The sequence below is a fragment of the Emys orbicularis genome, chromosome 10 (assembly GCF_028017835.1).
Source record: "Emys orbicularis isolate rEmyOrb1 chromosome 10, rEmyOrb1.hap1, whole genome shotgun sequence".
NCBI classification, from domain to species: Eukaryota; Metazoa; Chordata; order Testudines; family Emydidae; genus Emys; species Emys orbicularis.
In genome coordinates this window covers 6,969,605-6,994,224 of record NC_088692.1, presented here as the reverse complement: position 1 = coordinate 6,994,224, position 24,620 = coordinate 6,969,605, and the positions used below count along the sequence as shown (strand labels likewise).

The 24,620-nt window shown below is 51.2% G+C and overlaps 1 protein-coding gene across 3 annotated transcripts in view; it reads left to right on the top strand.

Moving 5' to 3' along the window:
• Window positions 1-24,620, top strand: part of LLGL1 (LLGL scribble cell polarity complex component 1) — a 59,633-nt gene that overhangs the window by 19,623 nt on the left and 15,390 nt on the right. For all 3 annotated transcript variants that reach the window (XM_065411674.1, XM_065411673.1, XM_065411672.1), the window contains exons 3-7: window positions 16,753-16,834; window positions 17,330-17,460; window positions 22,152-22,310; window positions 23,192-23,354; window positions 23,913-24,048. In XM_065411674.1, the coding sequence (XP_065267746.1) occupies window positions 16,753-16,834; window positions 17,330-17,460; window positions 22,152-22,310; window positions 23,192-23,354; window positions 23,913-24,048 (671 nt within the window). The remainder of the gene's footprint in view (window positions 1-16,752; window positions 16,835-17,329; window positions 17,461-22,151; window positions 22,311-23,191; window positions 23,355-23,912; window positions 24,049-24,620) is intronic.

Below are 24,620 nucleotides of genomic sequence, written 5' to 3'. Positions count from 1 at the left end.
AACAGTCAATTTCATCTGCCATTTTGTTGCCCAGTCACCCAGTTTTGAGAGATCCCTTTTGTAACTCCTCGCAGTCAGCTTTGGACTTACAAAATTACTCAGGATAGTTCTCCTCTGCAAACTTTACCACCTCACGGTCTACCCCCCTTTCCAGATCATTTATGGATGTTGACCAGCACTGGTCCCACGTACAGATCCTTGGGGGATGCAGTTATTTACCTCTCCACTGTGAAAACTGCCCATTTATTCCTACCCTTTTTCCCTATCTTTTAACCAATTACTGATCCATAAGAGGACCTTCGCACATATCCCTTTGGTGAAGGACCTTGTCAAAGGCTTTCTGAAAGTCCAAGTACACTGTATCCACTGGAACAAGGAGTCTGGTGGCGCCTTAAAGACTAACAGATTTATTTGGGCATAAGCTTTCGTGGGTATGCATCCGAAGAAGTGAGGTTTTTACCCACGAAAGCTTATGCCCAAATAAATCTGTTAGTCTTTAAGGTGCCACCAGACTCCTTGTTGTTTTTTGTAGATACAGACTAACACGGCTACCCCCTGATACTTGTATCCACTGAATCACCCTTGTCCACATGTTTGACCCCATCAAAGAATTCTAATAGATTGGTGAGGCATGATTTCCTTTTACAAAAACCCTGTTGACTCTTGTCCAACAAATTGTGGTCGTCTTATGTCTGATAATTCTGTCCTTTATTATAGTTTCAGCCAATTTCTTGGTACTGATGATAGGTTTACTGGCTTGTAATTGCCCCCTTTTTTTTTTTTTTTTAAATCGGCATTTCGTTTGTCCTCCAGTTATCTGGTACAGAGGCTGATTTAAGCAATAGGTTACATACCACAGTTCTTCAATTTCATATTTGAGTTCCTTCAGAATTCTCAGGTGAATCCCATCTGGTCCTGGTGACTTATTGCTGTTTAATTGTCCAATTTTGTTCCAAAGCAATCCGTTCCTCCTGAGTTGGCCAAAGAAACGAGCTGCGTATGCTGAAATGCAGGGGCCTGGTTTTCACTCGGACTGGCTCCATTGGAGAACTGGGTTCCAGCTTTCCCTCCTCCCACAGCAACTCCACTTTAGAAAGCTGCAGCCCCCTCCCAGCAGACTCCTCCAAGGGGGGGCTTGTTCTACATTGGGGTCGGCAACCTTTGGCCCGTGATCCCTGGATGACTGTTAAGCTCTTTCTGCAGAGAGAGGTGCCCGGGGGAGACTTGGTTGAGGTTGGGGAATGGGTGGCTGGATCAACCCTTCATCGCTGGCCATCCAACAATTGAAGGCACTGGGGCCAAGGCCATGCAGCAGTGACTTCAGCACTCGGAGGGAAAGCCCTCGATGTGGGGGCTATGGGTGACTCTCCTAGCCTGACATGGAGGCAGAAATAGCTTAAATCAGCCTCTTCCTATTGGGGCCTGGGCAAGGCTGGTTTCTACCCCCAATGGCTTGAGGTGTTGTCAGGAGGCTGCTAAATTCCAATGAATCTGGATACATACCTGGGCCTTGTATAGAGCTGCTGTGTGCCATTAAGGAAGCCTGTCATTCCAGTTCACAACGGCCTTTCCCTTCTCCAGGGGCTGTTCACAGAGGACGGCTCTCCTTCTGGGACTGCAGTGGGGTAGAGCTAGCTACTGGAAGACTTCTTAGCCTTGTGTAGCCAAGAGAACAATGCAGCTGTGTCCATTGGCACAGGGAGACTAGACTTCAGTTGCCTCAAGTTACCTCAGTTAGCGACCCGTCCAAGCCTGCTTGTGAGGACAGAAACAGACCTTTGTTGGATGCCCTCCTGTCTTGCTGCCTCCCGATCTGGTGACACACCACGGCTGTCCTGTAGATGAGGCTAAACCTATGTCAGGTGCTCCAAATTATTCACTAGCAGTAACTAGTGGAATGGTGAACGCTGGCCCCTGTCACAGGTCTGGTGTTAACCCCTTATAACCCTGACTGGTGGGGGAGGGAGGAGGAATGACATCTTCTGGGTGTCGTACACCTATTGCACCCTGTTACAAGAGATCACACCTGGACTTGTGTCTGGGAGACTCAGCTCATTGGCCGGCATCTTATTGCTAATTCACCTTCAGTGGATAAGGCTTATTGTTGAAAGCAGATGTCAATGGCTTGGTCCTGCAAGAATACTTGTCACTTTCTGAATAATTCTGACCCGAGGTGGTCCCTAGGCAGCCTGGTTATCCGTCGGAACCCCCTCTATTTGAGGGCAGGTTTCCTCTCTGATAGCATGTAACTTAACTTCTCCACTGGCAGTGCCGGTGTGGAAAGGGCGCTGGTGGTCTTACCCACTGTGGTATAGGGAGGCTCGCTCTTGAGCGGCTGCCGGTGAAGCTGTACAAGGAATAATGAAATGGTGGGGGCATGCCAGGGGGGAAAAGCTAGTGCAAACACTGGCAGTAAAAAAAGCCGCTCTGGGGGTGTGGTTTCAGAACTTCACGCAGCTCTGGAGCATTAGCAGCGTGGCAGGCTGCTCTGACACTGTTTTGAGCTCAGTCTTTAAACTCCTACAACTGGCTCCAGCGTTGCAGTGAAATGTAGAACTGTAGCTGCGCAAACCACAGCGTGATGCAAACGAGCCCCGCTGTGGATAATGTCGACACTGGGGGGAAGGGAGGAGAGCTAAGAGCTCTCCTCTTTGGGTACATGGATCTGTGGGGCACTTGTGTGTGGTGAATTCAGGGGATCTACCCCAGGAATATTAAAAGCTTTACATTCCCTATATTACTGCTTAGTTAGGCATTGCTATTGTTAACTCTTCACTCTCCCCCAGACATTAAAGTATTGGCAGGATGCGTGTGTGCCTGTGCTTGACAAAAGAGAACACTGAACATGGAAACTTTCCCCAGACACAATTACCATGAAAAGCGTTTTGTGTTTCTTTATGCCCTGGGCTGTCAGATGAGCCGCTGGAACTGCATAGTAGTAAAAGTGAAAGTGATCCATCTGTTTTACCCACTTAAGCTGAGTGAAGTGCTAAAGTAAATGAGTCTCAATGTATTTTGGTTTTAAGGTGTTAAAAGTCTGGGGTGTGTGTGTGTTGTCGTGCTGCAGTAGCCAATGGAAAGCTTTCATTATGCAGCAGTCATCTCTCTGATCTGCTCGGCCCGGCTTTGGAGGGCGTCTGCAACCCTCCTGCTCCAGTACAGTTGTTGCCAGCGTCCGTGGTCCTGTAGAATAGAGCTGTACAGATGGTCAAGTGACACCTAACCGTTGGATCGCTGCTCTAGATGTCTGCAGAAAGAATCTGCAGTGGAGATGCTATTATATACCAGATTTGCTCTTAACTGGCCTCAAATAGCTCTTGCTCATTGTAGTCCCTGCTCCATTCTTCTGTGTCTGAGGGACCTTGATTACTTAAAGGTAATTTTGACCAAACTTTACTAAACAAACCTAAGACTTAAAACACTAGAACGATGGAACCAAAGCAGGGGTGTGCATGAGAATCTGGAAGCAACAGTTGGTGGCTTTCTGCCGATGCCCAACCTGAGGGAAGTGCAAATAGTAACCAGTGTGGGGTCTGAAAAGCAAAGCAGTCCACCTTGTTTATAATGAGAGCATAAGGAAATCTCCCTGATAGTGTCCCTTTTAATGAGCGCTTTGCCTGCACTCCGGCACAAGTATGCATCTCTCTTGCCATTGGGGTTCCTGTTAAAGCTGGTGTGGTGTTACGCCAGTACACTCCTGTGGGGGGCGTGCACTGCTTCTGTACCAGCTCTGTGGCTGGAGGGCATGCTCTCCTGTGTTGTTGAGCTAATTCCTTGCAGCGCTAGGTTGTCCCTGGCTGAATTGCAAAGTAGGTGACAAAGGTTCTCCAACATTCCTCCTGGTGGCTGGACACAATGCTGTCGAGCGGGAGCAGACCGCAAATGCTCCTTCAGATGCTGCCATGGGATTGCTGCCTTTGAGGATCCAAATTCCTTCTGGATTTTTATTCCTGCCTGTCTCACACTGCTTCAATTCTGGTCCTGGAACCGAAGCAGCCCTTTTCCCTGTAATGTCCCCTTCTCAACTAGGGCATTAGCAGTTTCCCGTCTGTGCAGGGAGCTCACCAATTCCTGCTACAGAAGGCTCTTTGGTGATCCTGAATGCAGATAGGCTAACTGCCAGCGTGGGACTCATTAAACTCCTCCCATTGGCAACCTCTAATTGCTGTTGTGGCGTCTGTAGGACTTCCAACTGTGGTAGTCTGGAAGCATCCACTGCAAGCATCCCCTTGCTGGAAGGCTGCCTTTGTGGAGTGAGCAGTCTCCCTTGAAGAGATCATGTGTCCTGCTAACACGCAGTGTCTTTATTGGGGGGGATTTGTTGTAAGCTTCCAACTGAAACGTAGCTTTTGGTTAACGCTGGTGCACTGCTCGCTGCTCCAGCCAAGATTCACGTAGGAGTCGTCAGGATCTTAACGAGTGCATAGGCAGATTTTTAGAATGAGGCTTACAATAACGAGTTTGAGCAGAGGGACAGTCACCTTGCATCTGGCACCGTCCTGTTGGAGACACTTACAATGAGATGGTGTATATCGCATTAGCGCATAACACAAGTACATTTCCTAAGCCTTGATAAATTACCAGCTTTACGGGCTTCTCTCTGTAAAAGATACAGATGATGTCAAATGCAGAACGCTGAAGCGTTTGACACACTTGCAGTATAGCAAATTCACCATTCACTGACTCTGAGTTTCACAGCAGAGGATTTCTTGATAGGTGATAAAATGCCAGATAGTAGATTATGCAAACTGTTGGGTCTTTTTAAAAAAAAAAAAAAAAAAAAAGCCACTGCTTGTCTTAGGCTCCTCTAAATTGTTTGCTGCCAATTGTATTTTCCTGTGTGGTTAGGCATTTGGATGCTGTGAAGTGAGCCTCGGAAATGAGGTCAGATTAAAAAAAAGTGAGGAAATGCTTTTAGAGAACTATCAAACTGAGCTGGTCTTTCCCATGCTGCCTTATCTGTTACTAAAACACCTTTTAAAGCGGCACTGAAAGAGAGTGACTTAAGCAGAATGTCTTTTGACACCTTGCTTGGCTTGAATGCCGACAACATCCGAGTTCTCTTGCACCCGCCTCGTGCAGTTAGGGTGACCAGATGTCTCGATTTTAATAGGGACAATTCCTCCCCCCCCCCCCCCCCCACACCCCGTCCCGATTTTTCACATTTGCTGTCTGGTCATCCTACGTGCAGTAGCAGGTTGGGTGGAGGGAATACTTGTGTCCAGAACTCTCATTGGAATTTAAATAGAAATGGTCCAGGACTTAGATGTATTTGCAGCTCCCTCTGACAAGCCTACACTTGGGCTGGAAAATCCCTAATGAAGCCTGGGTGTTTTGGCTTTTATCTTTGGGTTTCTGCACTAGCTGGTTAAAACCTCTCCATACTCACCATCTTGGAGAGCATGCACCCGCGTGGCAAATCCAGTTGCGAGGTAGCCTTGCATTTAAAATGTTCGTCAAAGAACAAGACTTTTAAAGCCTTGGCAGGTCTCTTGTGAATTTGCCTGGCTCAGACACCGTAAAACGAGCCACGTAAGCCGTTTCCTAACAGCTTCCTCCCCTAGCTTAACGGCACCTCAAACACCCTTCTGCTTGGGGCCTGTGTCAACTGCAGCCAGTCCAGAAACCCATCCACCGGGGCTAAGTCTGGCCCTGTGTTGTGGCACCAATGGGTGACTGCTGGGGATTTATGTAGATGGCATTGCAGGGGTTGTGTTAATTTATTGCTGCCTTCCTGACGGAGGGGAGAGACTGAGAGGAGGAAAGAGAAGTTTAATTGTGGTGCCTGCTATTCTTGGAGCCCACAGCCTGGCTTTTCATGGGGCCTGGTCTCTCCTTCTTGCAGAAATGCTGCAAAGAGCTGCAGCTATTCAGGCTAGTGGCTGGTTGGTTCCCTTTGAGAAGGGCTGTTTCTTTTTGCAACTCTGCAGCCTGCTTTTCAGGTCTGGCTTTTCCACACCTTCCTGACCATAAAGCTTAGTGTGAAGGTGAGGGTTACTTAATATTTCTAAATATTAGAAATGACAATTTCCTAAATTACAATGTTGCATCCAGCACAGGAGAGTTGTATATTAGACCTTGTCTTGACAGATAAGTGGAATTGATCACAGATCATAGCTGAAAGGGGAAGTTGATAGTAACGACTAGAAATCAGAAGCTAGAAATTGTAGAAAATTGATAAGGAAAGCAAAGGGACACACGAAGACATCTATGGCCAGCAGAGAGAAGGACGATGAGGAGTTTTTAAAGTATACTAGCAACAAAAAGAATCCTAACAAAGGTATTGGTCAATTACTGGATGGAAATGGTAGAATCATCAATAGTGTAGGAAAAGGCAGAAGCGTTGAATAAATATTTCTGTTCTGTACTAGGGTGGGGTTGGGGGACAATGTAGTCATACCATATAACACACTTTCCTTTTGGTGCTGCTAGTACCTCCGGAGGATGTTAAACAGCAGCTACTAAAGTTAGACCTATTTAAATCACCAGGTCCAGATAACTTTCATCCAAGAGTTTTAAAAGAGCTGGCTGAGAAGCTCATTGGACTGTTAATTTGGGTTTTGTTTTTAATAAGTATTTGGAAAACGGGAAGTTCCAGGAGAATGGAAGAAAGCTAATTTTGTGCCAATATTTAAAAAGTGTAAACAGGATGATCCAGATAATTCTAGGCCTGACAGTTTGACATAGATCCTGGGCAAGATAATGGAGTGGCTGATATGGGACTCTATTAATTTAAGGCAGGTAACTAATTCCCATCAATGTGGATTGATGGGGAATAGCTCCCGTCAACCAAGCTTGTGAAAAAGGAATCACGTTTGGTTGATAAAGGCAGTAGTGTTGCTGTAATATACTTAGACTTCTGTAAGGCATTTGACTTGGTGTCACATGACATTTTGATTAAAGACTAATATAAAATTAACATGGCACACGTTAAATGGATTTAAAACCTAGCTAACGGCTAGGTGTCAATGTAACTGTAAATGGGGAATGATCAAGTAGTTGTGTTTCTAGTCTGGTCCTGCAGGCGTTGGTGCTTGCTTGGTCCTACTCTGTTTAACGCCTTTATCAATGACCTGGAAGAAAGCAACATAAAATCATCACCAAAGTTTCCAAATGACCCCAAAGTTGGGGGAGTGATAAATGAAGAGGACAAGAAACTGAAACAGAGCAGTCTGGATGGCTTGGTAAGCTGAGTGCAAGCAAACAATATGCATTTTAATATGGCCAAAGTTGTACATCAAAGGACAAAGAAGGCAGGCCGTGCTTACAGGATGGTGGGGGGACTCTCTTCTGGGAAGCAGTGACTCTGCAAAAGACTTGGGGTCATGGTGGATAATCAAATGAACATGAACTCTGTGACGCTGGCGGAAAGGGCTAATGCAGTCCTTGGATCCATAAACTGAGGAATTGTGAGTAGGGCTAGAGCGGTTATTTTATCTCTTTTTGGCACTGGTGCGACCACTGCGGGAAGACTGTGTCCAGATCTGGGGTCCACAATTAATGATGTTGATAAATTGGAGCGGATTCAGAGAAGAGCCATGAAAAATGATTCAAGGACTAGAAAAACCTGCCTTATAGTGACAGACTCAAGGAGCTCAATCTATTTAGCTTAACAAAGAGAAGGTTAAAGGGTGAATTGGTTAGTCTATACCTACATGGGGAACAAATATTTAATAGTGGGCTCTTCCATCTAGCAGAGAAAGATCTAACCTGCTCCAATGGCTGGAAGTTGAAGCTAGACAAATTCAGACTGGAAATAAGGTGTAAAATTTTAACAGTGAGTAATTTAATCTTTGGAGCAACTCACCAAGGGTCATGGTGGATTCTCCATCATTGACCTTTTTAAAATCAAGATCGGATGTCTCTTCTAAGATCTGCTCTAGGAATTATTTTGGGGAAGTTCTGTGTCATACCGGAGGTGGGACTAGATAACCATGCTGATCCTTTCTGGCATTACAATCTGTGAATCTGATGCTACGTGCAACCTCCTAAATTGTACCAAGCTGCTGACAGAGCTGGTAGCTGTTCTAGGAGCCCGTCTGCCATGTGGGGCACCCACTAATGCACGACTTACTCTTGGGAGTGATGGCTTGTGCAGGTTAGAGCCTGGCTGTCAGGTAGGCATTATACGCTTTGCTTGACTCTGGCTCTTCCAGTGCCAGGTGACCCTGGCCTCCCCCGTGGGCACAAGGTGTGAATGAGGCTGCGCTGAGATGTCGGGAGCAGCGATGCAGTGACAAGTGTTATGCCGTCTCGTGACCAGCCGCCTGCCAGTCTGAGGCATCTCTGCCAGGGGAGTGGACTCGTTCCAATTCCAGTGCAAGGCTGTGATCTCCAGACCTGGGTGGAATGAGCGTGGGATCTTGAGACGCTGTTCTGGGTATTTACGGGAACGAAATGGCTGGGCCGCAGTCGCTGTTCCCAAAATCCACGTGCCTACAGCTGTGCTGCCCATGGTTCTATTGCATCACCGAGCCAACGCACCTCGTATCAAACTCCCACGGAGCCAGGGGACGAAACCTATCAGACTTTCTTGATCTTGTCCGTGCTTGAGTGTAGGACGCTGCGACCACGGGCCAGGGCTGTAATCCCCCCAGGAATGGGATGTTTACCGTACTTCGGCTGTACTGGCCTGGCCGGGTACTCGGGGTTCCGGTCTGGCTCTGGCTACTTGCTGCTGGAAGCTGGGAGCTTTGTAGAGCTGATCCCAGATGGAGCATGTTTATACCATTGCAAATAAACCTAAGCCTGCAGTGCTCGGACTAGCTCCTTGTGCAGGACTCTCCTGTGGGTAGGAGGCAGAGATCCTTGTTGGGGGACCAGGCACTTGCTTAGCATTCTGGGGTCATTTGCAGTGCATACCCATGGGGGGTCTGGCTCTCCAGCAGTTCGTGAGCGAGAAGAGGGTGGCAGGGAGGAGGAATCTGGGCTGAGCCCACTAACTTACCTAGAGCCCTTTGCCTTGCAGCAGGCTTAGGCGTCCAGCCAGGGAACTTCCTGATTCCGGGCGTCTGTATTCCATCCGTGACAGCTGCTTGGATGAGTCGGAAGGGCTCGGTGTGACAGGTTAAGGGAATGGGAAGTGTTCGAGCTCTGTGCCACTAAACATTTACTTTTAAGAATCCAAGTTGCTCCTCCTTGCGCTCTGGGCTGCTAATCAGCTTTGAAACCCACACACAAAACGGAGTTGAGTGGGGGAATCTGAACGCCCCCCCCCCCCCAGCCCATGTCTTGGGGCTACTTTCCTTCCCCTCGCCCTTCAGTGAAGCAGTAGGAATTGCAGGGCTGTTTCCTCTCACGGAGTGGTTAATTACTAGCTATTGGCAGTTACCCTGGCTTTCCAGCTGCGGCCAGCCTCATTAACGCCTCTGTCTTCTCCGGCATGGGGACGTGGAGTTACTACAGCCCCTTCCCTCGCTGTAGTGTGCGTCTGCACCACGGCACTAGTGCACAGTAGCTGTGCTGCGGTTTCACCTGTAGTGTAGACATGGCTGGAGTCTCTTGATCCTTGGGACTCAGCAGGTTACTATCACAGTGACCCAGGGTTCTGCGTACAAGCACCTAACCAGTACGTATGGCACGGCCAAGAGCGTGCGCTCCTGCCATTCTCTAGTGTCTGTTTTTGAGCCTTGTGGGAGCTGGAGGGGGACATGCCGCTGGTTCCGGGAGCTGTGCGGAGTGGAGCGGGAGCGGGGTCCCTGGCAGGAGCTCGAGGGCCGGATTAAAACATCTCACGGGCTGGACGCAGCCCACGGGCCGCAGTTTGCCCACTCCTGATCTCTGGTGTTTTGCTGCAGCCTGGCCTTGTAGAAGGCAGGATTGTGTTGGTGTATTTCAGTCCTGTCCCGCAATGGGCAGAGGCAGCACTGATGGGGCTGAGTTGTGTGGTCCTGCTATCACGTGGGCTAATGTCTCCCAGGACCGTAGCTGATCCTAGCTCCCTAGTGGTAGGATTTGAACCCAGATTTGCCAGCCCAGGCTGGTCCTGTGCCACTAATCTCTCTTAATCTGCCTTCCTGCGACTGCGGTAGTATGGCTCCGGCAGCTGACTGCGCAGGTAGACTGCGGCTTGGTCTCTGCAGCAGGAAAGCTGGAAGAATGAACCCATGGGAAAGTTCGGGGTCCTAGAGAGCATGAGCGCTAATGCCATTGTGTGCGCCCAAAGGAGCAAAGCTAATTGCAGACATACCCAGCCTATCGGATTACCCATCTCGGGAGCGCCAGCAGTTTGGGATTTTAATTGGGCAATGAAACGAGTTTATGAAAGTGACTTAAATTCATCATGTCACCCGCTTTCCTCCCCATGCTCCTGCTGCATTGCGGACGCGGCGGCTGCCGCTTTACGGAGTCAGGACAATAGCATGCGAGTGCAGATGGTCCAGGGAACGAAGCCAAACGCGGCCTCTAACTCCAGCCTGCCCCTTCCCTTTGGTCGCCTTCAAAGCGGGAGGGTCAAGTCCCCTCCATCCTTGTATAAACCCACATCAGACTGAGTCGAATCTTGTCTGGGGAAAGTGTCTCTGGTGAAGATCTGACCGAATCTTCCTCCAAGCACTGGGGATATTTACACTTGAAATTCTGTGTTGTACTAAGCCTCTGCAATACCTTAGGCATAGCATGATCCTCTTCAAGGGGAGCGGCTTTCCCATGTCAGCTGTACCCCAGGTTCTGTGTCCTGGTGTTCAGTCAAGAGTTAATCTGTGCCCACCCCCAAACTTCTAGGGGAACCACATGGCAAAGGAGGCACGCCTGGCCCTTGAGCGAGGAAGGAGCCCAGATCCTCCAGCCGCTGCGTCCCCGTTTCGGATGCGCTGGATTTTTCTGCTCACGTTCCGTTTCCTTGTGTTTTCAGAAGTTCTTTTTGTTTTTCTGGGACAGGAAACGAGCGCTGGAGAGTTGCTGAATAAGCATAGCGTGGAGTCTGGAGTTAGAAGAGGTGGTTGCTCCGAGCAACGGGCAAGCAGGCAGCTGGTTGCCTGGTGACCCTCTAGTGAGGGATTCCAGAGAATACAGCTCTGGGAGGCCACGGTAAACCAAAAAGAAAGGAAGGGAGGCACCAGGAGAAGCAAGGGACTCCTTACAGGGCGCTTTGCTCCTATGGAGAGAGGGGAATTGCCAGGGAGAGACATTCAAGCTGCTCTCAGCTAAAGCCTGCAAGAAATGCCCCTGGAAACAAGTGACAGACAGTCATGGGGTCTCTGAAAGGGACACCTTAATTCAGATTGAGAGGGCAGCAAATTCTCTGGGATTAAACTTTAAGCCTCTGCTGGCAACAAAAGGCAGTTTGGCTACTCGATAGCTCTCTCCCAGGACAGAGCGATTGCTCTGGGAACCATGTTATGGGCTGCTGTTCCCGTTAGCCCTTTAGAGAGACGGCAACATTTGGTAATATGTCCCTGGAGTGTCCCTGCTGCAAACTGTAGGCTCGCTCTATTAGCATAGTACTCCTTGTAATGGCTCCCGTAGGTACTGATCTGTTTGTATCTCTGGCCCAATTTGAAAACGGGACCTCGTTGTGCTGGGCGCTGCACATACATAGTGAGTGCCTGCCCCAAAGAGCTCGCAGTCTAAATACCCAAGACCGACTTCTACAGGCTCATTGCAGTGAATGGAATAGCAGTCTTGCTTCTGGCTACTTAGTCAGTAGCTTTTTTAATCTCACAATTGAGGAAGAAGGCTGTACTGGGGGGTGTGTGTATGTATGTATGTATGTTTTAAAACACCTGACCTGGTTTAGAGGGGAAGAAAGGGAAAGTTGATAGCAATGAATATAAATCAGAAGCATGGAATTGTAGAAAATTGATAAGGGAAGCAAAGGGACACAAGGAGAAATCTATGGCCAGCAGAGTTAAGGACAATAAGGAGGAGTTTTTAAAGTATATTGGGAACAAAAAAGAATCCTAAGTATGGTATTTGTCAATTACTAGATGAAAATGGTAGAATTACCAATTATGTAGAAAAGGCAGAAGTGTTTTAATAAATATTTCTGTTCTGTTTTTCCCCAAACACAGATGATGTAGTCCTATAATATAACACTTTCCTTTCCACTAGTATCTCTTGAGGATGTTAAACAGCAGCTATGAAAATTAGATATTTTTAAATCATCAGGTCTAAATAACTTGCATCCATGAGATTTAAAAGAGCTGGCCGAGGAGCTTGCAGGACCATTAATGATGACTTTCAGTAAGTGTTGGAACTTGGGGAAGATTGGAAGAAAGCTAAAGTTGTCAGTATTTAAAAAAGGGTAAATGGTATGATCCAGGTAATTATAGGTGTGACAGTCTGACATCAAACCTGGGCAAGATAATGGAGTGGCTGATATGGAACTCAATAAAGAATTAGAGGAAAATATAACAATTAACATGAGTTTACAGAAAATAAATTGTTACATTAGCTTGATATATATATTTTTTTGCGATTACGAGTTTGGTTGATAAAGGTAACAATGTAATCTACTTCTGTAAGGCATTTGACCTGGTACTGCATGACATTTTGATTAAAAACTAAAATGATGTAAAATTAACATGGCACATTTTAAATGGGTTAAAAGCTGGCTGATAGGTCTCAAAATCTAACTCTAAATGGGGACTCATCATTGAGAGGTTGTTTCTAGTGGGGTCCTGCGGGCATTGGCACTTGACCCTACGCTATTTAACACTTATCCGTGATCTGAAAGAAAACATCAAACTTTCAGTGATGATTTTCAGATGACACCAAAATTGGTGGAATGGTAAATAAGGAAGAGGCCAGACTGCTGATACAGAGTCATCTGGATTGCTTGTTAAGCTGGGCACAAACAAACAATATGCATTTTAATAGGGCTAAATGTGTACATCTAGGAACAAAGAATGTAGGTTGTGCTTACAGGATGGGGAGGGGGGCTCTGTTCTGGGAAGCAGTGACTGAAAGATTTGGGGGTCGTGGTGGATAATCAGCTGAACGTGAGCTCCCAGTGCGACGCTGGGGCAAAAAGGGGCCAGTGCGATCCTTGGATGTGTAAACGGGAATCTCGAGTCGGAGAAGAGGTTATTTTACCTCTGTATTGGGCACTGGCACAGCTGCGGCTGGAATCCTGTGTCCAGTTTTGGTGCCTGCAATTCAAGACTGATGCTGATGCATTGTTCAGAGAAGAGCTGTGGGCATGATTAATGGGTTAGAAAGCATGTCTTACGGTGATAGACTCAAGGAGTTCGGTCTGGTTAGCTTAACAAAGAGAAGGTTAAGGGGTGACTTGATAGGGGAGGAAAATATTTGCCAATGGGCTTGTCAGTCTAGCCGAGAAAGGTATAACGGGCTCCAATGGCGGGAAGTTGAAGCTAGACAAATTCAGCCTGGAAATAAGATGTAAATTTTTAACGACGGGTAATTAACCCTTGGAATGAATTTTCCAGCAGTCAGGATGGATTCTCCATCACAGGCAACTTTTAAATCAAGAGTGGATGTCTTTCTGGGATCTGTGAATTATTTGCTTGAAAAACAGAGGCTCGGCGCGACGCCTGCCTGCTAGGAAGAGCGGCAGCGACGCGGGGAGCGGGGCTTGTGAATCGGGCATCCCAGTTGCATGGATTCTCCAGGTTTGCTTGTCTGCGCTGACTCACCTGCGCGGCCTTCCCGCTGCTGTCTCCTCCCGCCAATCCCCAATGGCCCAGGAGAGGACTCCAGTGGAAGGTCTCCCCCGAAGGACTGACTGCACCGCCTGGGAGGTGCTTTCGCACGAACTATCCGTCCAGGAAAACAGCCTGGAGGCCACTGCCTCCTGCAGCAGGCCATGGTTCAACAGCGCCCCAGCTTAACTATGAAATAACCCTGCCAGTAGCCCCCCCGGCAATGAGGCTGGAAGCCGATTTTGCAGACGAGGAGGAAGGTTTGGCCGCGTGGGGCTGGGCCGTCCGGGTTCCATTCCCAGTCCTGCCCCCGGCTGCAGTGCAGAATTCTTGCTGACCCCTACGCTCCTCCCCGCCCGCCGGGAGGGTGGACGTTTGTCCTCGCGGCCTGGTGTCTTGTCATGAATACAAAGCACAGCGATGGCTTCCGGTCCTGCTTCTTGCTGGGTAGCGAGGGGGCAGCCTGTTCCTTTCCAGGAGCTGAGGTACTGGCGAGACCCAGAAATGTCTTGGTGGGATTGTGGCACTCAGCCAGCTGTGACGGGGGGCTCCAGAAGAATGTGATGGAGACCAGCAGAACCCAGATGTCCTGGGGCTCTGCCAGTGCCCTTAGCCTTCGTTAGAAGGGGGAGAGGGGAGCACATTCTCAATGCAACTTTCTCTATCCCTAAGCCACTTGCAGTGCTCCTGGGAGATCCATTGTGAGCAATGGGACAGTCTCCCCGAGAGACTCCGTCTTAGCCTACCTGAGGCAGGGGTCGACTTATCCAAACCCACCCCAGTGAGCGGGCGGGTCTGTGACTGTCTGGCAGCTGGCACTTTGTTGGCAGTGCGGGTAAGGACTGAATGGACCTAAAGGCTGAAATACTCACTTGTCCAGAGAGCTGGTCCGTCTAGAGGCATACCAGGGCAGCACGGCCTATCTGGCATTGCTTCCAGTCCTGGTGCCTGCTCTGGGGCTAGCCAACTCTGGTCTCCCGAGTTGCCAGCTGGGTGGATTTTACTAGCAAGTTGGATGTTGCAAGAATAAACACTTGAGGATGGAGAATGCAGCGCTGTGGGCCCATGAGCTGATCTCCACCCTATTAACCTCTCGCAAGGTGCAGAGACAGCCGGGTGGGGCCTCCCTGGCAGACTGATGACAAACCTGTGGCTGCGGAGGCATCTGCCCCAACCCCATCCCATCTGGATATGTACAGTTCCCCAGCACGCTGGCTTTTGAGCTAGTGAGCCCTCTGGGGAGTGCTCGTTGAGTTCCAGGTACCTGTCGTCCCCAGGGATGTTAAAGGAGCTTCCTCCCTTGGCTGCAGCGAGACAAATTAAGGTACTGTTCTAGCAGATGCAGATCCCGGAGGAGAAAGGTAGAGCGCTTGTGCTGGCTGCTGTGAAGCAGTGGGGCTGAGGGTGCAGGATGCAAACAGTCGTGCACCTCTACAGTCAGACTCGTGTGTGAACTCAACCTCTGCAGAGGGCTGGCTGTGGAAAGCAGAGCTCTCCGGTGCAGACCTTGGCGGTCCTCCTGCTCTGGAGAGGGGACCGTGGGAAGGCTGCAGGCCTTGACATGAGCAGCCTCTCTAAAGATCAGGGCTGGGGAAACCAGCTCTGCCTTATGCAAATGAAGAACAGCCCTGGGGTGCCTGGCAAGCTGCCAGAACAGCTGCTGGCTGTGCCAAAGTGCGGGGTGTCTGGGGCATGACAGTGCTGTCTAGACTCACCCTGCCCAGACCAACTCAGAGCATGAACCCCTGTCCTTGGGCAGCCCTATTCTGCCTGTCTGCAGCAGGTAAACATGCTCCCTGGTGGGGGTGGGCAGCCCCTGCCCCGCCCCGCCTAGCCATGACCAGGACAGTGGGGTGGAACTGCCACCTTGCCAGACTGCATCAGCTGTTGTCTGCGGACCTTGATCTGTGGTTGCCCCAAGAACCCCCTCCTGCCAGCCTGACTCCCTGCAGCAGGCTGGGTCTGCTGTGTGCTCACAGAGCCAATATGGACGCCACAGGCTGTCGGCTGCAGTGTGGGACTTTGCTTGAGCCGGTCTTACCAGGGGACTTTGTGTGAAGGGCTCAGGAATTGCTGCACTCTAATCCTGCCGAAAGAATGACCACCTTTGGCTTCATTGCTGTGTCGCGGCTAAACAGGCAGGGTGCGGGGGGCCTCGCATCCCACCCACATGCTCTTACTACAGCCACTCTGTGCGCTCTTCCCCCCCCCCCCCCGACATGCAGTTAGACACCTCTATGTAGATGTTTGGGCTCGGGCTGCAGTCTGAGCTCTGGGACCCTCCCATCTTGTGGGGTCCCAGAGCCTGGGCTCCAGCCTGACCCCAAACATCAACACCACTGTTAGTTAACCCCTGCGAGGCTGAGCCAGTCGGCACGGGCCAGCCGCAGATGTCTAATTGCAGTGTAGACAGACCCTAGAGTTCTTTCTGAGCGTCCTGGACGGAGGCACTGGAGTGGATCAGCTGTGGGAGCTGGTGTGTTGCTTTCACAAGTCTAACCCTGTCCTGTATGGCTCTACGCAACCCAGGTGTGGAAAGCGCAGGTAGTTCCTAAACCCCTCTTCCCCCCCCCCCCCCCCCCAGTACATCCGCTGCTGGGTATAATGGAATAACCAGTCCCTCTCCTGCTGCCCGTTGAGCTCCCAAACACAAGGGTTGCTGGGACCCGTCTTCCCGTGGGCGCCACCCCTGGTGTGTGTTGTGCAGTCCAGCTGCGCTGGGCTGAGGCAGGAGTAGGTGTGCCTAGACCGGGCAGGCAGACGATGGTGTGAAACTCTCTGGAGGTGTCTGAGGACCACATAAACCTTGATGCCTCATTCAGGTGTTTTGGGGGAGGTTGGCTTCTTGCTGAGCAGTCCGGCGGAATGCCTGGCCGCAGAATGGCAATGCCAGGCTTTTAAAATCTCCTGGCGAGGTACCAGCGTAGGTGTGTGGATACCTGGGTGGCAAGCAAGATGCCACCAAAATGGACATAGCTGGTCTTAAGTGTTTAGTCCCCAGTTCTTAGCCTTGGTCTTACTTGCTGGTGTGCTAAAAGGCAGAGTTCCCCAGGTGCTGGCAGAGTTAGTTTTGGAGTGGAGGGCAGGGGGGTCGGTTCAGGGCTGTCTCTGTCCCCTCGTTGCCTCCTTGACTCTCCGCCCATGCCAGATACGGCGCTCCAGGAGTGGAGTTCACTGGCTTGCACAAGGAGACTGCTGCCGTCACGCAGATACACTTTTTGCCTGGACAGGTACGTTGCTGCTTCCGGTTCTCGTCACCTCGCGTCTCCCTTCAGGCAGGTGCCGGTGCCTCTGGGGGAGAGTAACCCATGTCCCGCTGTCACCAGGGTGCAGCAGCCCATCCTCTGACCTATCCAGACTCCTGGTCATTCTCTGGCAAGGAAGGCGGCAGGCTAATGTCTCCAACCCCCGTGGACTCCTCCTGGCCTGCTGATCCCCCTACTGGGGCCTCCTGTCTTATAAAAACCTCTGCCCCTTTCTGATAGCTCTGCTGGGCAGGGCCTGGGAAGACTTTTTAGCAACTGCTTAGGGGTGGGTGGGTACGGCCAACAGGCCAGGAAGTGGATGCCATTGGGATGGTGTGTAAAGGTACCTGCACCCCAGTGTCCTGATTGAGATGCATGGGCTGGTGTGGCCAAGTCCAGCGTGCTCACTGCCGCAGCAGGGGCCTTTAATCGTAATCCTGTGACATCCTTTGTTTCCTTCCGCGTCGGTCTCTCTCCCAGGGTCGGCTGCTGTCCTTGCTGGATGACAACACCCTGCACCTGTGGGACATCGACCAGAAGGATGGCTATTCGCACTTGGAGGAGACCCGCAGCTTCATCCTCCCGGGCCGACCAGGATTCGACAGCACTAAGTACTCACTGCTGCCTTCCTCTTTCAGGCTTAACTGTAGCAGGGGCTGCTCCTGGGCTCTGCTGGGTACCGAGTGCTCCTAGGATTTAATTGTGCATTGCCCTGATTCGCTGACCCGGCATTCCATCCGGGCCCTGCCATGGCTCTTCCCCTGATTCGCTGACCCGGCAATCCATCCGGGCCTGGCCATGGCTCAGATAGGGCCTGTCCGGAGGTGGTGCTTAGAGCCGGCACAGGACCCAGGCTGCTTTGTGCAGCTCCGCCCCCAGCATCGCCAGACCTGTGTCCTGTTGACTCAGTGACAATTACGGCCCCTTGCTGCTGGCTGTGCTGCAGAGTCAGCGCGGTTCTGAGGGAGCTGGGCTGTGTTCTGCTTTGTGCATCATCCAAACGCCCTCTTCTCCCCCCCCCCCCAAACAAAACCCCTCCTAGGGAGTCCCAGCGCCCCGTTTTAACCTCACATGCATTGGGGAAAGCACGGGCCTGCCAGTCTTGCTGGTGGTGATGTGCGAATCAGAAAGAGCTCGGCATGGGCCTCTCAGATCCTAGGTTGCGTTTGCAGAGCCAGTAACTCACCAGCTGCAGTGCAGACTGAGCCAGCTTACCCAGGAGTAACGTGAGGCAGTAGCCACTGACTGGGCCTTGCTCGTTTTGGGACATGAGGCAGGTGTTAGAGCCACTGTTCACCACGGAGCCCTGCTTTAAAGCGCTCGTTACGGGGCTTGGAAGGCCAGCCGTGAAATCTTTAACGGCTCTGCCTTGTGAGGCTGTCCAAGCAGCCCAGATTTCAGCATAAAAGGTCTTGGGCTATTTGAACTGAATCGAAATTCCAGTCTGTGCCCTGTACGTGCCACTCCGTGGAAACAGCCAAAGGGTATTTAAAAGGCCGAACCCCCCAGTTTAATTTTCTCCATCTGGTTCAATCACTTTGCCCAAGATGCAGTTTTATTCCTACTCCCCTCTGGGAATCTCTATCCTGGCTCTGTGGTTTCCAAAGCTGTCCCTTTTGTACCCAGCTGTATAGTTTGCCTATCAATCGGTTACCATGGGAATGGTTGCACTGGTGGAGAAAATAGACAGCCTGCTAGGCTGAGATTAGCGTAGGTTCTGCAGACACCTCGGCTTATAAATGGGGAAAGGCAGCATGGATGAGTAACTGACAGGGCAATGAATTGATGTCTGAGTTTCAGCTCTTGCTGGACTCTGCACGTTCTTGTCTTTACATTTAAACAAAAACCCTCCCGAACGAGCAGCAAGGATCGCAGCAGAGCTCTTGCGAAAGGTCTGCCAGAGTTTATCCTCAAGTCTCTGTGCTGGGGTGAAATGTGGCTCCAGTGTTGCCAGATGCAAACGTTATTCTTTTTAAAAATGATCTAAATCTGCTTGGCCTCTTTTTACTTACAAGGGTGGGGAATGACCAAACGAGCCTAATTCTCAAGGGATGGGATGGATCTTTTTGGCCAATCATCAGTATAAACCAAACATGGTTTGAGTTCATTTTAAGGACTCTTCCGCCTGCAGATCTTGCTCTTCGGTTCTGAATGTAGCCCAAAGAAACTCTGTTAAACTTGGTACTAACTCTTCTAGGGAGGTAGCACTCGTTAAATGGACGCTGTCGGGAGTTAAATTTTGCAGCGCCTACTGTTGATGGATATGCTTCTGCGATCTTTCCAAAAAGATAATGGAAGACATTTCCCCAAACTTCAGCAAGCCTCGAGTTGCTGCACAGCCTGTGATAACCCGAGTAGAATTCATTAGCCCATTTGTTTCTGGGCACTAAATGAAGAAGAGCAAAAATTGAAGGGTAAAATTTCAAAAAATGTTGACATTTTTTAATTTCTAAAATTAGAACTCCAGCAAAGAAAGATGTTTTCTTAAAACCACCTGGTGCCAGGACTCCCGATGCCTTTCGGCCTGATTTTCAGAAGTGCTGGATACGCAGAATTCCAGTTGAAACTGATAGCAGAGAATGTGGATGCTTAGCATCTCTGAAAGTAATCCCTTTGTGTGCCACTTGAGCAGATGCTCAGGGCCCAGAGTTACTCATCTGAACATTCGGTTGCCACAATTGCATGCTCAAATGATGCGTTTTGCATCTACAGCTACTCATCTGAGGGGATCGCAGTATTAAAAATCAAGGGGTAAATTCTGTGTCCCTTTAACGCTGGCTAGCTCTGGAAGATGCAAGATCCTCTTCCTGTGTAGCAGTCTCTTTAAATGAAGGCTTTGTTCTTGTGCCGTTTGCACCATGGAGTGCAGGCAGTGACATTATTCATTCTCTGGGTGGAAAGCCCTGTGAAGGGGCTGTGGAAACTTGCAGCACGCGAAAGGAGTGTGAGTCGCTTTACAGTCGTAGCTCTTCCAAGATTCTAGTGTACATACAAATACCTGCTTGTTCCTATTTACCTCTCAGTACTTCCATAACCTGCCAGTGCAGCATCTGGGTTTACAGAGAGAGACTGCCTGGATCATTGCCTGGGGCCATCTTTATTTGGATCTCAGACTTCCGAGAACAATACAAACTCGGCGCACAGGTTAACTGATCACTTACCTAGACAATGAGATCTCCTAAGGAGAGCGGTACAAGTGACCCCACAGACTTAGTAGCAGGGCCGGCTCCAGGCACCAGCTTGTCAAGCAGGTGCTGGGGGCGGCCGCTCCGGAGAGGGGCGGCACGTGCAGGTATTCGGCGGCAATTCGGCGGACGGTCCCTCACTCCGCCTCGGAGCGAAGGACCTCCCGCCGAATTGCTGCCGCAGATCGCGATTGCGGCTTTTTTTTTTTTTTTTTGGCTGCTTGGGGCGGCCCAAACCCTAGAGCCGGCCCTGCTTAGTAGTAGGGAATAGACATTGGCCCAGCTATTGATAATGCTTATATAGCAATTCAGGAAGCTAATCCGCAACGTGGAATGACTGATCTTGGCAGTAGACCTGTCTCATTCCCGTTTCCAGTGAGCTGAGCAGGCTCCGTGGAGGTAACTTAATTCCTGGTTCCAAAGCCCACAGGGAAGACGGTTTGGGGGTGAGGAGGGGGTGAAGCGTTGCAGTCAGAGAACCAGCTGCTGCGGTGGCCGGTTGAAGGGGACCATGAGGTGGGATCTGTAGGGTTACAAATCCCAGGTCAGAGATGCTGCTCGCCCGCTATGGAAGATGACAGTAAAAGGCAACATCTGAGACTGAACGAGGTTAAGGAAGTCCCAAGCCCCGCTTGAGCGCTAGGCCAGGGGTCGGGGACATCCCTGACGGCCATGTGCTGCTGTGGAGGCTCCCTCGGAGAGCCGGCACCTCTGAGGGAGGCGGGGATTCCACACCACATGGCCTGCCAAATCCCCAATAAACAACGGTGTCAGCCCAGATACTGATGGGGCTTGGCTAGACTCGCCTATTGGCTTCCTTCCATGCTAGGCAACGCTGCCCCCTGCTGCCCCTGCGTTGGCGCTGCATCCAGCAGCTCTCATTCATGAGGGCCCAGAGCAATCCTGTTGATGGCAGAGGAGGGGTCTTCAGGACTAACCGACAGGCAGACCCACGCCCTCCGTTGGAGCGTGTCATTTTATTGCTGGAATCTCTCTCGGCATGCCACTGCCGCAGCTGCTGTGCATTGAATTCCCCTCTTAAAATCAGGCCCAGTGCTAGAAGCCAAAGACCAAACCCCCTTTTTAAAATACCCTCATGCCCATGCAGGGCTTGTGTTAATAGAGAGCAAGAGGCTGCTTGGCAAAGCGTCGATGATGGAGGGTGGGCTGGGGAGAACTGCGCCTTCTGACTTACTCCAGAGGCTGCTGGGGGCTGGGCACGGCAGGCACCCGGCGAGAATTGCCCCAACGCTGAGATTCTGTTTGACCCTCCAATCCCTCCCTGTGGTGGCTGCTTTTGCTGGGTTCCTTGACTCCTTCCCCTCCTTGTTGCCTCTACCGGCTTGACAGGCGGTTCTCAGCCTGGCACAGCGGGGAAGCTTCGTCTGCTTCTCCTTTCATCATGCACAGGAGCTTAAAGAGCGCGCAAGCTAGAATCTAAGTGACAAGCGATTGCTGTCCGGGGCTTTACCGATTCTCTCCCGGGTGTCTCCCTTACCTGTCCTAAACCGCTTAATAATCGTGTATAGACAGAGCTGCTTGCTTCTCTTTGGCCTACAATAGTCCACTTGGGTCTAAAGCCGGTTATAAACCCATAGGTACGAGGTCTCCCTGGCTTCGTTTCCTCAGACTCCTGTGCATCACCGTCCATCTCCACTGCAGTGGAGTGTCTACGCACAATCTAGGGTCTGTTACCTTCTTGCTGGGCCCTGGTAGCTGGGGCAGATCTGGACCATTGGAGGATGTGCTGATGGCAGGAACTGAAGCCAAAGTCAGTAGGAGTTGAGGGAGCTCAGCATTTCTAGGCTTGGGCCCACGGACGTGGCTCTGCTTGGTAGATTCTTGTGGACAAGCTTCTCCTTCTAACCAGTCTGCTCCTCCTTCAGGCCCCTCTGGTGTCTCGTACCCTGGGGGTCCATAAAAGGGAGTGACTGTTGCCGACCCAGTATTGGCCGGAGGAAACCAGCCCATGCTCCTCTTTGACCCATGGTGCAGCCTGTGCATCTCCTGGAGGGAACGGGAAGTCCTCTCAAAATGAGCCATTGCAACTTTGCGTGTAAACATCCAGCCTGTAAACCGGCGTGGCTCTCATTGTCTGAATCTTGTCTTCCTGGTAGCTCTCCTCCCAGCATTACCCGGGTGACGGTGATCCTGCTGAAATCTGCCTGCGATGTGGCCTGCCTGGGCACAGAAGGGGGTGGTGTGTACTTCCTGGAGCTCTCTGGCTTAACGCTGCTGGAGGATAAAACCCTGTATCAAGAGGAGATCATGCAGAGGTGAGCTGGCCTGGGGAGCTCCGTGAACTGGTGCCAGTGGAGATCAGCTCATGGTTGTGGGCACCAAGGTACACGGCAGATGGGGTGGGTTGCTGGCAGGGGTCTGTGGAAAGAGCCGTCCGACCCAGGGTTGCACTGGCTGCGGCTGCACCTGTTAAATGTTTGCTGTAAAGCTGGGCTGCTGCCGGGCAAGTGTAGAGAGTCTGCAGCTCTTCAGGGGGCTGTGTTGAGCAGCTTCTTAAGGTGGATCTGGGATGCCTGGAGGCTGCTCCCTCTGAGATGTTTCTGGAGATGCCGCAGCCCCATGACTGATGGGTAGCATCTACGTAGGTCACGTAGTGGTGATCTAGTACCTCTCCACCTTTACAATACCCTATCCTCTCCCAGATTCCCGAGCAGGTCTTGGGAAAGACCAAAGTGGGTACTGCCACCAGAGAATCCATCCCAGGTCTTACATGGAGCCTAGTCCCGCTGGGGCAGGACTCGGGACTGGCAGTGCTGGGTGTATCCTTGTGCAGCACAGATGATCAGTGAAGTTCAAATTCAGTTTCAAGCCAGTCCCTTGATTCAAGGGGCTCCCTAACACGCTTGTCTGTGCTTGCGTTCCTCCTGGCCCATTGGAGGGATGAGCTACTGAGTCTGTGCCCTGTGTGACGAGGCTGCCCTGGCTGGTCCGTCTGTGTCCTCACTGGCTGTCGGGGACGTAAATATCCTGATCCAGGGCTGAGAGAGGACCATCTTCCTCCTGCCCATTACGGAACAGCTGGGCTGCGCTGTCTCGCCCGCAGCGCCGGGGAGGGATTAGCGAGGAGAAAGCAAGGGACTAGGCTGCATGGCTGTTAACCGGCCTGGTGTTCCCAACCCCTCTGCTTCCATGCTAGCGTGCCAGACGACTACCGCTGCGGGAAGGCTCTTGGGCCAGTGGAGTCGCTGCAGGAACACCCTCAAGACTTCTCCAAGATCCTGATTGGCTATAGCAGGGGGCTGGTGATCGTGTGGGACCAGAGCACCAGAAATGTCCACCACCTCTTCCTGGGCAATCAGGTACCTTGAATGGGGTTTCATGGAGAGCCGAGAACACCGCGCACTCTGGCCGCTGGGTGTTCCACTTAGCACGGAACATGGGAGCTTTGACCAAGCCATCTGCGCTAGATGAGTTTCTGTGGCTTCCCTCTGAGCCAGCTTCCCGTGCTCTGCCATACCTGGTGGCTCGCCTGCTGGAAGCTGATGGCCTGGAGTTCGAAGAATGCTGCTGGCCTCGTCAACGAGGCTACGCTTAACCAGGCTCCCTCCTTTCGGGGTCAGGGAGACAGGAGGGTTCGCAGGCAATGACCTGTGGCCAAACTGAACTTGATGCATTTGACTTAACTCTTCTAACTTACAGCTGCACCCGTGATATTGCAGTGGTCCCCAAACCTCCATTGCTGACCTCCTCTTCCATCTCCACTCTGAAGTGCTGGGCCTTGCTCCCCATGTCCCTGTGGCAAAACCAGATTCTGCCCAGGCAGCGTATGCATAGAGGGGACGAGACGGCACAGCTGCCTCCTGTAGCCCCCTGTCTCTCTCCATCTTGGGTTTATTGGCCACATCTGTTCCTTGCAGCAGCTGGAGAGCCTTGGCTGGGAACGGAGCGGCAGGACGGTGGTGAGTTCGCACAGCGATGGAGGTTACATGGTGTGGTCCATCAACAGTAGCTGCCATAAGACTCTGCAGCCACTCATGTCAACTATCCCCTATGGTGAGTTTGCTTTGCCTCATGACCCACCCGCCTTGTTCCTCTGCCTTCTCGCAACGGCACCAAGCGCCGTTTTACCTTCTAAGAGGGTTTGTCATTACACCACTTCTGACTTCACGCTTGCCCCCAACGCCTTATTGGAGGGGGAGGGAGATATGGGGCCACAAGGAGCCTCTGACCTGAGCCATTAACTCATGTGGTCAGTCGTGCTGTTCTCGACAGGGTGCTCTGGGAAGCTGACCACTGATGGCCTAGGGCTTGGGAGAGAGACACTGTAAGTGTCGTACAACTGCTGCAGACCTGGCTTGCCAGCAAATGTTGTCTTAGCTGCTAGGGCTCTGACGTCAGTGGATCCTATAGCTACATCTTCTACACCTTGAGGACCCCAGAAGCGTTGAGTTCCCCAAAAGAGCCCACCTACAGAGGGCAATGGAGGCTCCCCTCTGGGCCCTTGGAGATGGGAACATGAGGCTAAACCTATTGCTTCATATGTGGTGCAAGATGGAGTCACTTAGGATGACTCGGCTCTCTAGCTTCCTTCTGGAGGTGACCGTTGCCCCGTTACGTGGATGGAT